This window comes from Glycine soja, chromosome 6 (assembly GCF_004193775.1).
Source record: "Glycine soja cultivar W05 chromosome 6, ASM419377v2, whole genome shotgun sequence".
Classification (NCBI taxonomy): domain Eukaryota; kingdom Viridiplantae; phylum Streptophyta; class Magnoliopsida; order Fabales; family Fabaceae; genus Glycine; species Glycine soja.
Window position 1 is genome coordinate 35,214,365 of NC_041007.1, and position 15,513 is coordinate 35,229,877.

Here is a 15,513-nt window from a genome sequence, read left to right on the forward strand (position 1 = left end):
ATAAAGTTTCATTATTCACCAGTAGTACTGAAAAAAAATTGTAACATTAGTTTCCACAAGCGTGCAGTGGGAGTTTTTCAAAAAAAATTTCTAACAACGATCAAAATTTCAGTTGTTATGTTTATGTGTGTTGCAAGTTCTGACACGGTTTGAAACGGCAATGGCATAGGTACACTTTTTACAGCAAAAGAAAAAAAAGGAAAAGGAAAATGAATTTGTGTTCCACCTGACACAATCACGTGATCTCCCACATCCAACAACATAGTCTCACCTTGTCTTGAGTTTTGACTCACGCGCCATCTTAGTTTTGTTTTGTGTTCCTTTTGCTGTTATTCGCTGTCGTTGATTGTTACTATTCACACACTTGCCCTCACTCACTGTGTGTAAGGCTTCACCTTCCCCTCCCAGATCTTCTTCCATAGGTGCAAGGTGTTATTCTCATCTTTCTTCTCTTTCACTTTGTTTTTTTTTTTTTTGTTTCTCTCTTCTCTAGAATTATTGATGTCTGTTTCTCACCTTTGATTCTGGCTGTTAATTGTTATCACTAGGAAATTTTTTGGTGTGGTTGGTTTCTTTCTTTACAGTGTGTGTGTGTGGTTGATTCTGCTTTGTTTATTCCTTTCTTGGTGGTTTGGTTTTCTCTTGTTTGTGTTTTTCATTTTGAAATTTGAAAAGCTGGACATGTTTGTATTGTAGCTGTTTATTGTATGAATGTTTTCGGTTTCAATGTGCTTTCATTTTGGCTTTCGGTTGTTACTGGCTCTTTCTTTTTTGGTTGAGTAATTATTAGGGCTTTTGTTTTTTTGCTGGTTGATTTTGGGTTTTTTGTTTGGATATTTTAGCTTGGTTTGTTCTGAATTTGGCCACATTTTGCTCTGGTTCTTGGAATTGCAGGAAATGGGTGTCATCTCTCGGAAGATCTTCCCAGCATGTGGGAACATGTGTGTTTGCTGTCCAGCTTTGAGGTCAAGATCACGCCAGCCAGTCAAACGATACAGAAAACTGCTTGCTGATATATTCCCTAAGTCCCCTGTACGTGTTTTGTGGCTCTTTTTCCTTGATAATTGAAATAGTAATCTCATTGAACTCTTTTCTCCAGTATGACCTCATAGGAAACAAATTTTTCGTGGAATCTAGTATTTATAGTGCCATTATATCCCCACTGGAAGTAGAAAAATATTTTTTCTCTTTTGCGAAGCGAACAATTTGAAACTTCTTGTGTCTTCTGTGCATTGCTGTGGGCTTATTATTTGGTCAAAGCTTATATACAGTTCCTTAGGTTCTTTTGGTGCTCTTCTTCATCAATTAGAATCGAAGTTTCACCTCGATAATCTCTTAATAAAGGTTTGCATTAAAGATCAACATAAATTACCCAGTTGAAATTCCAATTTTGATTGAAGAATAGCACCAAAAGCACTTAAGGAACGGTATCTAAGTTTCGTCCTTATTGTTTTCAGTTATTCCTTGTTCTCAATGGAAAGAAAATTTTTATGCTTGATTATATGGCAATATCTTTTCACTTTACCCTCATTTGTACATGAAGTAGAACCCTAGGCCCAGTTTTCATGTTTTAATTTATTCTTCTCAGGATGAGTCTCCAAGTGAAAGGAAGATTACCAAATTATGTGAATATGCTGCAAAAAACCCTTTCCGGATTCCAAAGGTATTTTATTATTTTATTTTGCATGTGTATTGGTAATTTCTTGAGGGCGAGCCCTGGTGCAGCGGTAAAGTTGTGCCTTGGTGACTTATTGGTCATGGGTTCAAATCCGGAAACAGCCTCTTTGCATATGCAAGGGTAAGGCTGCGTACAATATCCCTCCCTCATACCTTCGCATAGCGAAGAGCCTCTGGGCAATGGGGTACGAAGTTTTTTTTTATTGGTAATTTCTTCTTTAAACAAAGAAGAGGAAATCAGATATGCTTGAATTAGTTGTATCCATTGATGAAGTTCACTATTTCCGCTCTTTCTGCTAGATAGCAAAATATCTTGAAGAAAGGTGCTACAAAGAACTCAGATATGAGCACATCAAACTGGTCAATATCATAGCAGAATCCTTCAACAAGTTGCTTTCCATTTGTAAGGTGCAGATGTAAGTTTCTCATGATTAATTAGCATATGTTTCCATGTTCTGTTGGTGGTGCACTGGAATCAAACAATTGATATGTTTTGGATTCTTTCCATTATTTCTTTATGATAATGTATTGATCTCCACTGGCTAGTTTTTATGTGATTCATCTTCTAAGTTTTTTATCTGCCTCTTGCATATTCCAGAGCGTATTTTGCTGTTGATGTGCTTAATGTAATTTTGGAGCTCTTGAGCTATTCTAAGGATGAGACCATTCAGACACTTGGTTGCCAGTGCTTATCAAAGTTCATCTACTGTCAGGTGAATTATACAATCCAAAAACCCTAAGATACCTATTGGCTGCTTGCATTTGTGGCTTATGCATGATTGTAATTGAGTTAGATCAATATTCTCTTGGATTTTTGTACTTGGGAACAGAAAAAAACTGCAGACAATGTCTCTGTATACAACCAAAATTGAGTTTATATACTAGTATTCTAGTAATTTTCAAAAGAGAGTTGTTTGATAATTGTTAAGATGTCACACGTTGGTTAGTAATATGGTTGGAATACTCCTAATAAGACTTAGTCAGTCCTGTTCCCTTTAGCTAATTTTTGGGAGTGAGTTAAGCTCAACCCCCATGTCTAATATGGTATCTAAATCTATTCAGTCTTAATGTTGGGTGCTCTAGATGTCCAATCTTGGGTTAGGGGGTGTATTAAGATGTCAATTGAGCTAGCTTTTGCAAGTGAGTTAGGTCTGGTCTGTTTTTAATAATAACTATAGGTCCTTCCTTGGGTGAAATTCAGCCTTTCAAAAATGATTTATTGATTGGTTTTCCTCCTCCTACTTTCTTTGAACCTATAAATTAGCTGATGTCAATTTGCCATGCATATTCATTCTATTGACATCATGAAAAAAAAACAGATGGATGCTACTTATACTCATAACATTGAAAAGTTGGTGCCGAAAGTGTGCATGCTATCACGGGAACATGGTGAAGCATGTGAAAAGCGCTGCTTGAGGGCATCAAGCTTGCAATGCCTTTCAGCAATGGTAATTGGTGCCTCATTTTGATATCCATTGTGCTTATGATGTTTTGCATTTAAGTTCATCGTGTTCTGATTGCTTTCCAATGTTTATTTTCACGTAAAATTTCATGGTTGCAGTGAGTTTTACTGTTGTTTCAGAGTCTTTTAGGAGTCAGGGCATTGTTTATTTGACTTCTTTTTCTCTTGGCAGGTTTGGTTTATGGCCGAATTTTCACATATTTTTGTAGATTTTGATGAGGTATGTTATAAAATTAAAGATGCTCCCCATTGAAATCATTGTAGCCTTTTATTGAAGCTTCCTTACATATGCAATTGTAAATGGTTCCCCAACTTTGAATCATTATTGTTGGACTAGGCATATCTCTGATAATACTGAGGTGAAAATATAATGAAATAATTTTTTAGATGGAAATATCTGGGAATTCAAATCATCCAAGGTTTTGTGATGCTTTCATTTTCATGACTAATAAGTGATAACCTATTTGTCATGAAAGTTTGATGTTCGTACTAATGGGTAAGTAGGAATTAAACCCAACAAGCCTGTCGCTACAATTCGTGTTCCATAATCATGTTTTTCTTTCTTCTGGCCTTATTTTTGTACAGGGAATCAGCGCTTAATTCTAGCTTCTGTGATACATCATCTGGACCACAAAAATGTCATGAATGATCCTCAACTTAAGACCTGTGTTATTCAGGTTGCCACATCTTTGGCTATGCAAATTAGATCTGAGAGTGGCTTGGCAGAGATTGGTTTTGTTGGTGTCCTTTGCAGACATCTTAGGAAAAGCCTTCAAGCCTCTAGTGAATTTGTTGGAGAGCAAGAATTGAACTTAAATATCTCACTTCAAAATTCCATTGACGATTGCTTACTAGAAATTGCCAATGGGGTAGGCTCATGAATGCAACCCTTGCTCCCAAAATTCTATCAATTGGGTCATTGCATTTGATCAACTACTAAACTACTTTTTCCCTTTTTTTGGTTGGCTAGGTAATTGATGCCCAGCCACTTTTTGACTTGATGGCGATAAACCTAGAAAATATTCCATCCGGTGTTGTTGGTAGAGCAACCATTGGATCTCTGATCATCCTTGCTCGTGCAGTCACTTTAGCATTAAGTCACTTACATTCAGAGCAGGTGAGAGGAGCTTGTTGATCCAATATTGTTTAAAGCAAAATGTTTCTCTGCAAGCTGGATTATCTAGTAACATAGTTTACAAAATATGATTATATTGTCATCTATACTAAAAGTTTTACATGTTTGGGAGGATGAGGAGAGGCATTGTCTTGAACATAACTTTGAAATTTGAACAGATGAACTGTTTTTCCATTTGCTTCTTTTGGGAATATTGGAATACTGAATACATCCATTTGATCATTTTATTTATGCTTTCGTGTAGGGATTTCCTGAAGCTCTTCTTGTGCAACTCCTAAAAGTAATGTTGCATTCAGATGTGGAGGCTCGTGTCGGAGCACACCTTATATTTTCCATTCTTCTTTTTCGAAGTTCCTTCCATACGAATGAGATTTCCTCTCTGCGGTCCAGATATCTAGGTCAACACAACAAAAGGCATTCTCATGCTCCATCTGTGTCTGCATCTGCTTCAATTACAGCTTTACTTGAAAAGCTCCGCAGAAACAGAAACACCAAGGCAGAAAATCATGTGAATATTGTTCATGATCAAGAAAGGGATATTGTGGCAGAAGACTGGAAGCAGGGCTGTGGCTTAAAGAATTCTCCTAACTTTTACAAACTCACTTCTATCATTGATAAGGCTACAGGATCACCAAGTTTGACTGACACAGTAAGTAATTGATTTGATTTCAGTCAATATATGTTTTGCTAATTGTAGTTATTCTTACTAAAATGTTATTTACTTAGTTTTGGTATTGAATGTGCTCTCAGGAACCATATGTTATGAAACTAACTGAAGATCAAATGGCCCAGCTGCTTTCTGCCTTTTGGATTCAAGCTGAAATAGGAAGTTGTGAAATAGGAAGTAATATTCTATGTTGAACTGGAGCATGTTTGAACCGCTTCCGATAGAGCAAGTTGAAGCTCTTCTTGCTCACAAAGCGCGTCTCAACAAATTCACCAAACAGTTTCAGTCTGATTCACCTTTCATCAATTATTCACAAGCACATCAAATGTCTTCTGCGGTCAGCTCCGATGGTTTTTCTCTGCCAAACAAGACAAATCCAAAGAGTTTTCCCGCTTTTTGTGGTGGATCTGACCGTGGTAGTGGTAGTTCTCACTGCCGTGGTGGTGGTGCTGGTCGTGGCCACAGCAGTGGTCATTTTGCCAACTTCCAGAGTCAGGTGTGTTTCAAATTTGGTCACACTGCTTCTGTTTGCAATTACCACTATGATCAGTATTATCAACCAAACTTGTCCTTTGTTCTTCATGATCCTCTCGGTCCAAGTTATTCTCAGATCACTTCCACTCAAACTTCAAATAACTACACCAGTTATTCACAAAATAGTAACAGTTCTGGCCAAAACTCTGGTGATACTAGACCTGCTAATGTTTGGACTAATACCAATTACAAATCTGTCAGTAACAATCCTCAGTCCAATCATAGTGCTATTCACAAACACTCAACCTCAATCCAATTCTACCAATTGGATTCTAGATTCTGGTGCTTCATTCTATGTTACTGGTGAATCTCAAAACATTCAGCAACTAGAGCCTTTTGAAGGTCCTAATCAGATATTCATAGGCAATGGTCAAGGTTTGCAAATCCACTCTTCTTTGGAGAATTGGCATTCAACCATGCAATTGGAATATGAAGCTTTAATAAAGAATCACACTTGAGATCTAGTACCTCTTCCATCAAACAGGAATGCTATTGGTTGTAATGGGTTTTTAGGGTCAAGGAAAATGCAGATGGCTCTATTAACATATTTAAAGCAAGGTGGGTTGGGAGTCAAGGATATCATCTCGTTCAACACATCATTATTAGGAAAATGGAAATGGGAGATGTTTCAGAATCAGGAGGAGACTTGGGCTAGAGTCCTTGAATCGAAGTATGGAGGATGGAGGAGTCTTGACGGAGCTTCGAGGGCTAGTACTGAATCATCATGGTGGAGGGATCTAAAGATAGTAAATCAAAGCATGAATCAAGGTCAACAGCTGAATAGGTTGATATTGTGGAGGGTCGGATGTGGGGACAAGTTTAAGTTTTGGGAGGATAGGTGGATAGGCGGAGACAACTGCTTGGCTGATAAATATCCTAGATTGTATACCATATCAGCTCAAAAACATCATTTCATCCATCAAATAGGTGCTGCGAAAGAAGGTGGGTGGGAATGGAGTCTTAAGTGGAGGAGACCTTTGTTTGATAGCGAGATAGATATGGCGGTAGCTTTTCTCCAACAGCTGGAAGGGTTCACAATCAGGCCGGAATTAAGTGACCAATGGAAATGGGCAGCAGAGCCTAGTGGCTGTTATTCGACTAAGAGTGCATATAAGGCATTACATCATGTCACAGTGGGAGAAGAGCAGGATGGAAAGTTCAAGGAATTATGGAAGCTTAGGGTCCCATTGAAAGTGGCTATCTTCGCATGGAGGTTGATTCAAGACAAACTGCCAACTAAAGCCAATTTGAGAAAGAAGCGGGTTGAGTTACAAGAGTACTTGTGCCCCTTATGCAGATCTGGGGAAGAGACTGCAAGTCACTTATTTTTCCACTGCAGTAAAGTTAGTCCTCTATGGTGGGAATCACAGTCTTGGGTAAATATGATGGGTGTTTTCCCTTATCAGCCGGATCAGCATTTTAGTCAGCATATCTTTGGAGCTTCCGTAGGGTTGCAGGGAAAAAGATGGCAGTGGTGGTGGTTTGCTCTCACTTACTCGATTTGGAAGCATAGGAACAGCATCATTTTCTCCAATGCTAATTTTGACGCTCATAAATTAATGGATGATGCAGTGTTTATGTTATGGACATGGCTCAGATGTTTTGAAAAAGATTTCTCTCTACATTTCAATCAATGGTCTTCAAATCTCAAAGATGCTTTTCTTAGGACAGCATCATAGGTTTAGAGTATAGCCCCAAGTCTTATTTGAGTAGTTTTTGGGATATTTCAGCTACTGTATCATTGTCTGTCCAAAACTACTTGTAATATGGCTCTAAATCTGTATATTTTAGTACCTCTGGTACTCATCTATAATATATTTAATTTTGCTGAGCAAAAAAAAAAAAACATATTTAAAGCAAGACTGGTTGCCAAAGGTTATAATCAAGTACAAGGTTTTGGTTTTTCAGAAACCTTTTCTCCAGTTGTGAAACCTGTCACTATTAGGCTTACTTTAACTATAGCAATCACAAATTAATGGATGCTGGCTCAGCTAGATGTTCTAAGATAAATTGAGAGAAATTTTGTGTAACAGAAAGAGAGAATCTCATATTATTGAGTATCACAAAAGTTAGTCAGAGTTAGTTACAAAGAGATATATTTATAGGACTCTGAACTAAGAGAGTGCAGCTGTTAATAGCTAAGACGGAGGTGCTGTTAGCAAAAGCTAACAGCTCTTACTAAACTGTTTTAACAGTTGTACATATGTACACTCTAATAGATGCCAACAATGCCTTTCTTAATGGCTTGCTTAATGAGACTGTCTATATGACTCAACCTCCTGGTTTCCAACAATCCAATCCTTCTCTGGTCTGCAAACTAAATAAAGCCTTGTATGGGCTCAAGCAAGCCCCAAGACAGTGGTTTGAGAGCCTGCAGTCTGCTTTGATTCAGTTTGGATTTGTTGCTAGTAAATGTGATCCATCTCTATTTGTTTACAAGACTTCCTCTCGCACTGTATCTTTTGGTTTATGTGGATGATATTATAATAACTGGCAGTTCCACTAACTTGGTTCACCATCTGACTTCACAACTTAATTCAAAGTTTTCTCTCAAACAACTTGGTCTGCTAGACTATTTTTTGGGAATTGAGGTTAAGACTCTTCGTGACAGATCATTACTTCTCACTCAAAGGAAATGCATCAGAGGTTTGTTGCAGAAAACTTCTATGTCAGAAGCTCAACCTATTTCCTCCCCTATAGCTTCCAGCTGCAAACTTACTAAAACAGGTTCAGACCTCTTTTCTGATCCTACTCTATATAGATCTGTAGAGGGTGCCCTACAGTACTTAACTATTACTAGACCTGAGATCAGCTACTCAGTTAAAAGAGTTTGTCAGTTTATGGCCAATCCTTTAGACCCTCCTTGGACTGCAGTAAAAAGAATCCTAAGATACTTGAAAGGTACAATGTTGCATGGATTACACCTTAGACCTGCTGCTCTGGGGAAACCTTATCCTCTTCGTGCTCTCTGTGATGCTGATTGGGCTTCTGATAGTGAAGAAAGAAGATCCACGTCTGGTTCAGCCATCTACTTTGGTCCTAATCTCATTTCTTGGTGGTCCCGAAAGAAGCAAGTTGTTGCAAGGTCCAGTACAGAGGCAGAATATCAAAGTTTGGCTCAAACTACTGCTGAATTATCTTGGATTCAGACCCTTTTAACTGAGCCACAAGTTCCTTTCATCACTCCCATTATCTTCTGTCATAATCAGAGAGCAGTTGCTATAGCCAATAATCCTGTTCTTCATGCTCGGACCAAGCACATGGACATTGACATCTTCTTTGTTAGAGAAAAAGTCTTGTCCAAGCAGCTGGTTGTTCATCATATTCTGGCTCTTGATCAGTGGGCAGATGCTCTCACCAAGCCCCTCTCTCCAACCAGATTTTTATTTCTAAGGACCAAACTCAATGTGCTTGAGACTCCTTCAAAGTCTCATCCACCTTGAAGGGGGGTATTAGAGTATTGTACAAAGAGTTGCAGTGTTCAACTACACTCTCAATCAAGCCAGTTAGTTAGAAGTTAGTTAGGAGTTAGTTTTCTGTTATGAGTGTTAGTAAGTTAGTTGGTGAATTAGTTGGTCATAACTAATCACTCAGATCTATAAACAGAGGCTAATACTCATTTTTCACTTCTTCATTCTAAACTTTTCTCTCTCAAAATATCTCACTTGTATGATCTGTTAGAACTCTTTTACAGCTTATGTCTTTCTAGTAGAATAAACACGAGCTAAATTGTTCAGCTCATGTCACTAGCAGAAGTATATCATCTCTAATACTGAAGAAAAAAGGTGAGATGAGAGAGAAAGGTAGAGAGAGAAACAGAGGGTGGGAAAGGGTCTGGAGTGGCGGTGAGGCGAGGGTGAGTGGTACTGTGAGCTTTTCCGAGGACCCACGACGGACATCTGCCGGAAATAGGAATGGACAGCAGCAAGGCTACACTAGAGAAAATTGGCGGGACAAGAATGATGTATCGACATTCTACTTCACACGATTCACAGAGGACACTACAGAGAAGGAGTTATGGTACCATTTCAAGAGGTGGGGTGATGTGAGGGAGATTTTTATCTCTAAGCAGAGAAACAAGAATGGAAGGAGATTTGGATTCGTTAGGTTCAAAGGAGTGAAGGACGCGCACAAGCTAGCAAAGGAAATGGACAACATGGTCATTGGGGGCCTGAAGCTGTATGTCAACATCCCCAGGTTTGGGAGAGACACGTTGAGGATGGAATCACAGAGGCCTGCGGAGAAGCTCAAATATGCAGCAAATACGTGGAGACAGACCCATGTAGTACCAGCTTCGACCTCGTATGCGGTGGTGGTGGCCAGAAATAACAGACGGGATGGGCAAGTAAGGGGAACACACATCGACAAAGGCCACGCACATTCCATTTCTTCCCTTCATCTCGATATTTCTTTGAGTGAGAAAAAATGGTTCAGTGAAGCTTGGGTAGGGCGCCTTCGCAATCTCGAGCGGTTTGACAGAATCGAAGATGATCCCTTGTGGGACTTCGGAGCCAATATAACTCCGAAGTACATGGGGGACGATATGGTGTTGCTTCTTAGGCTCACGGACGATAAGGCAGAAAGAATGAGGAAGGAGGCTACAGAGGGAGAAGAGACAATGTTCTATTCACTGGAGAAGTGGTCTCCAGGGCTTCGTCCGGGCCACAGACTAACTTGGGTCCAATGTTGGGGAATTCCTCTGCCAGCTCTGGAAAAGACGCACATTCAGAAGATCGTTGCTGTATTTGGGGATCTGGTAGACATTGACGATGACATTGAAGCAGCTCGGAGGGTAGACAGAGCACGCGTAGTTATACGTACTCCATGGAGACCAGCCATCCAACACACCGTGCGCGTGTATGTAGGAGAGGAGGCACACCAGGTTCAGGTTGTGGAGGAATGCAGTCAAAGCGCTGAGCTGTGCCAATGCCGTCGATCGAGCGTTACCTGATCGTTGGAGGAGGTTGATTCTGATGACAGTAGCATCGGAACACCGGTGTCGACTAGCAGACACGCGCCATCCCACCAAGAGGTCGAAGTAGCAACTACGGAGCCGCTAGAGCGACGGAGGGTCTCTTCTGATTCCACTGCTAGGAGCGTCGATGACGCCGCGATATCGGGGCCGTTAAATACGACTGAGCAACGGCGAACCTCCTTCGATTCCACCGCCGGGAAGGATGACGACGCCACAAACATGCAGAACCCAAACACCGGTGGACGCCGACGGCCTTGCTCCGATCTCGCTAACGGGCCTGCGGTCTTATCCATCGGTCCGTCAATATGGAGCGGCCCACCGGGTAACAGTATTAACCCGCGGGTAAAGACCCATATGCCCATAATGGGACCAACGGCCGCAAGACCAAACTCGGGCAACGACAAGGTGGAACGTCAGGAGCAGGGCCCAGAGGCTGCAAGCTTAGTACAAGATTGGTGCAAAGAGGGAGGGGCGCAGGACATTAGGAAAGATGGTCAGACCACGGAGGAGCAGGGCATATACGAAAAAGGAAATTTAGCAAATGCAGCGAAGGGTGAGAGGCAGTATAAAGAGTCCACATTTTATCAAAAAGAAGGCACGTGTCGTGAAAGTCCAGAGGAGGGAGAAAAGTCAACAGTTATAATAGATGATGATGTGGCAGAGGTACAGATTTTGAATCTGGGGAAGTCACGTGAGGTGCACACAAACGTGGGAAAGGATAGTAGGGGTATGGGCCTCTCTATTCATACCCCCCATAATCACAATGGAGTTAGCAGTAACAGCCCACAATCATATACTAACGAACCCAGCAGCACCTGGAGGGTATATTCTCGAATGAGGAGGTGTCAAAAGAAACAGCATTTGGGCTCCCTAAATGAGTCTACCAACGAAACAGACTCACAAATAAAAATACTGACCAGGCAACAACAACTCGTGAGGAATCAGGATACTAGGGGAGCTGACTGCAGTGGGTATATATCTCAACAAGATTGCTCTCAAATGTCACAGCAAGTGGGGAATGATAAGAGTGGAAAGAGTCAACTAGAGGAGGCAGCAGACATTTGGAACATAGCTCAAGAGTTGGGGGCAACCACAGACATAGAGCAGGGATTGGTAATTACTAAAATTAAGGAAATGGAGGAAAGAGATAGGAAGGAGGCGGAGAGATTGGGAGATAGAAGTCATACCCCATGAACATTATCTCCTACAATGTTAGGGGCCTAGGGAGGGGGGTCAAGTGGGCTGCAATTCGAAGAATGATCAAGAAAGAACACATTGATATGATGTGTATCCAAGAGACAAAGAAGGAGAATATCGATAAGAGCTTATGTCAAGCACTGTGGGGGGATTGCAATGTGAGGTGGGAAGCGCAGCCTGCAAACAACACAGCAGGAGGCATATTGTGTATGTGGAGCGAAGAAACTTTCAAACTACAAGACAAAGTCATTGGAGGAGGTTTTATGTATCTGAGAGGTCAATGGCTTAAGGAGGACCACCAAGTTCACATAGTCTGCATTTATTCACCATGCCAGATTCAGCATAAAAGACTACTATGGGAATCTATCAAGCAGTTGAGAATTCCACACAGTGGGGGACTATGGTGTATTTTGGGTGACTTCAACAATGTAAGAGATCCAGCAGAGAGGTTGGGGACTTGCCACAGAGGGGACGGTGATACTAGCATTAAGGAGTTTAACGACTGGATTGATGAATTGGAGGTAGAGGATGCGCCATGGGTGGGAAGAAAATTCACTTGGTTTAGACCGAATGGGTCCGCTAAAAGCAAGCTTGACAGATTTTTAGTTTCCCACGAATGGCTTGCTAAATGGCCTGATACCACCCAATCCGCCTTGGATAGGAATTTCTCCGACCATTGCCCTATCTTGTTGAGGTCAAGGTTCATTGATTGGGGACCTAAACCTTTTAGGGTCTTGGATTGTTGGCTTCAGGACAGCTCCTTCAAAAGATTTGTTCAGGAATGTTGGACGTATATGCAGCTTGGAGGGTGGGGTGGCTATGTGCTTAAAGAAAAGATAAAACGCCTCAGAAGAAGACTAAAGGAGTGGAATAAGGAGCATTTCGGGGACACATTTAAGAAGGTCAAGCAGATTCAGGAGGAGCTTAGTAGGTTGGAAGAAAATTCTATTGACAGACAATTATCCCCCTTGGAGGCCTCGTCTAGAAAGCAGCTTCAAGAAGCATTGTGGATTGCCGCTCAGTCACACGAGTCCCTTTTGAGACAGAAAGCTAGATCCAGGTGGATTAAGGAAGGTGATTGTAACTCAAGGTTTTTCCATCTGCTGATGAATGCGACTCGTAGGAATAATTTATTGAAAGGAGTTATGATTGATGGAGTATGGATTGATGAACCTCAAAAAGTGAAGGAGGAGGTAAGATCGTTTTTCCTACACAGATTCCAAGAGCCTGACCTCCACAGACCCACTCTAGATGGAGTTAGCTTTCAAACCCTTAATCAACAACAGATTGATATGTTGATAGGGAGTTTTCGAGAGGAGGAAGTTAGAAAGGCCGTGTGGGACTGTGGGAGCGATAAAAGCCCAGGTCCTGATGGTCTCAATTTTAAGTTCATTAAGCAATTTTGGCATACCATGAAGCCTGATGTCCTCCGCTTCCTGGATGAGTTCTATGCTAATGGTCGTTTTCCTAAGGGATGTAATGCATCTTTCATTGCATTAATCCCTAAGAAGGCTGACCCACAAGTTCTGAATGATTACAGGCCCATTTCACTAATAGGCTGTGTCTATAAGATTGTGAGCAAGCTGTTGGCAAATAGATTGAAGAAGGTGATGCCATTCATAATAGATGAACGACAATCCGCTTTTATAGGAGGCAGGCATCTGTTACACAGTGTTCAAAGTTGATTATGAGAAGGCATATGACTCAGTCTCTTGGGAATTTTTGAAATACATGTTGAGAAGGTTGGGGTTTCACCCAAAATGGATTCAATGGATTGAGGGGTGCATATCATCTGCGTCTGTCTCGATTTTAGTGAATGGGAGTCCATCGGCTGAATTTACCCCACAAAGAGGCCTTAGACAAGGTGACCCACTAGCGCCTCTTCTCTTTAATATTGTTGCTGAGGGACTAAATGGATTGATGAGACAAGCTGTGGAGAAAAGTATTTTTAGAGGGTATCTAGTGGGGAGCAAACAAGTCAGCGTTAGTTTGTTACAATATGCAGATGATACTATATTTTTTGGGGAGGCGTCAATGGAAAACATCAAGGCAATTAAAGCAATTTTGAGGACCTTTGAACTTGCCTCGGGTCTCAAAATTAACTTTGCTAAAAGCAGTTTTGGATCCTTTGGTATGTCGGACTCATGGAAGCGAAATGCAACTGATTTCTTGAACTGTAGCCTGCTGCCCATTCCGTTTGTTTACCTTGGGATCCCCATTGGGGATAACCCGAGAAGATGTCAGTTGTGGGATCCTATCCTTAAAAAGTGTGAGAGGAAGCTTGCAAAGTGGAAACAGAGACACATATCGTTTGGGGGGAGAGTTACACTTATACAATCTGTTTTAACCTCTATTCCTATATATTTTCTTTCATTTTTCAGGATTCCAAGAAGGGTGGTGGAAAGATTGGAGGGCATCCAGCGCAGGTTTCTATGGGGAGGAGGAGATGATCAAAACAAGATTGTTTGGGTCAAATGGGAGACTGTATGTCTTCCAAAAGAAAAAGGGGGTTTAGGAATTAAGGACGTCAATAGCTTCAACCTTGCATTGCTTGGCAAATGGAAGTGGAGCTTGTTTCAAAATCATTCAGACCTTTGGGCTAGAGTGTTGGAGTCCAAGTATGGCGGCTGGAGGAACTTTGATGAAGCATCACGTGATTCAAACGATTCTATTTGGTGGAGGGATCTGAAATTGGCTACTCATCATCCGCAACAAGAGACGGTCCTTCATAACGGAATATTGTGGAAGGTGGGATGTGGTGATCGAATCAAGTTTTGGGAGGATAGGTGGATAGATGGTGAGACAACATTACTAGCCAAATACCCGAGGCTATATCTGAATTCATGCCAACAGAATCATCTCATCCAGCATATGGGAGTACATACAGACATAGGATGGGAATGGGACTTCAAATGGAGGAGACACTTGTTCGACAGTGAGGTACATATGGCTGACAGCTTTCTAAATGAGGTGGGATGCATCCGGATCCAACCTAACAGCAGGGATGATTGGATTTGGCAGCTAGATCCAAGTGGCCAATACTCCGCAAAAAGCGCTTACTATGCATTGAGGGGAAGTATAACAGAAGGGGCTGATGTGGCAGACTTTGAAGAAGTGTGGAAGTTAAGGATCCCATCTAAAGTTGCAGTCTTTGTTTGGAGATTACTTCGGGACAGATTGCCAACCAAGGTAAATTTGCGTAGGAGGCAACATTTCTCCCAACATGTGAACAACATGGCGGAAGGTATTCGGGGTAATAGATGGAGATTATGGTGGGTGGCTTTAACCTGGACTGTGTGGCAGCTGAGGAACAAGATTATATTTTCAAACGGCACCTACGATGGCAACAAACTGCTGGAGGATGCACTATTTTTACTTTGGACATGGCTTAGAAATTTTGAGAAAGACTTTGCAGTTCATTACAACCAATGGTCATCTAATCTTAGAGATGCTTTTGTACTTAGTTGAGGGCAGAAATCATAGCTTAGTGTTAGTATATTAATCTGTTTCCAGTTTTGGTTCCCTCTGAGACTGCTGTGTAGTCTGTCTTGGGAACCATCCCACTGGTTTTTATTGTAATCACAGTACCTCTGGTACTTGGTTTTCTTTCATATATATATATATATTATCTTTGCTGACCAAAAAAAAAAAAAAACTAGCAGAAGTATAATGGCACATGCAAATTTTATCGAATTTGATCCATAACTGAAAACAATGCAAGAAGGACACTCAATTAAAAGAGATGAGACAAATGAAGAAGTTCTGGAGGCACAGACAGTACATATACACATGGGATGGAACCTCAACCAGCCCAAGTTCAAAGTTTAAAGAAAACAACAGGAAAAAAAAAAACAAGTATGATTCCT

At 41.0% G+C, this 15,513-nt stretch overlaps 1 protein-coding gene across 1 annotated transcript; it reads left to right on the forward strand.

The window, feature by feature from the left end:
- LOC114416143 lies at positions 1-9,216 on the forward strand. Its single transcript, XM_028381012.1, has 13 exons — positions 1-429; positions 895-1,032; positions 1,589-1,663; positions 1,978-2,093; positions 2,276-2,390; positions 2,997-3,125; positions 3,312-3,359; positions 3,527-3,563; positions 3,725-4,008; positions 4,110-4,256; positions 4,519-4,923; positions 5,025-6,033; positions 7,337-9,216. Exons 2-12 carry the CDS (start codon positions 898-900, stop codon positions 5,133-5,135), a joined length of 1,602 nt encoding a protein of 533 aa, XP_028236813.1. The 5' UTR covers positions 1-429; positions 895-897; the 3' UTR covers positions 5,136-6,033; positions 7,337-9,216.
- The last annotated feature ends 6,297 nt before the right edge of the window (positions 9,217-15,513 follow it).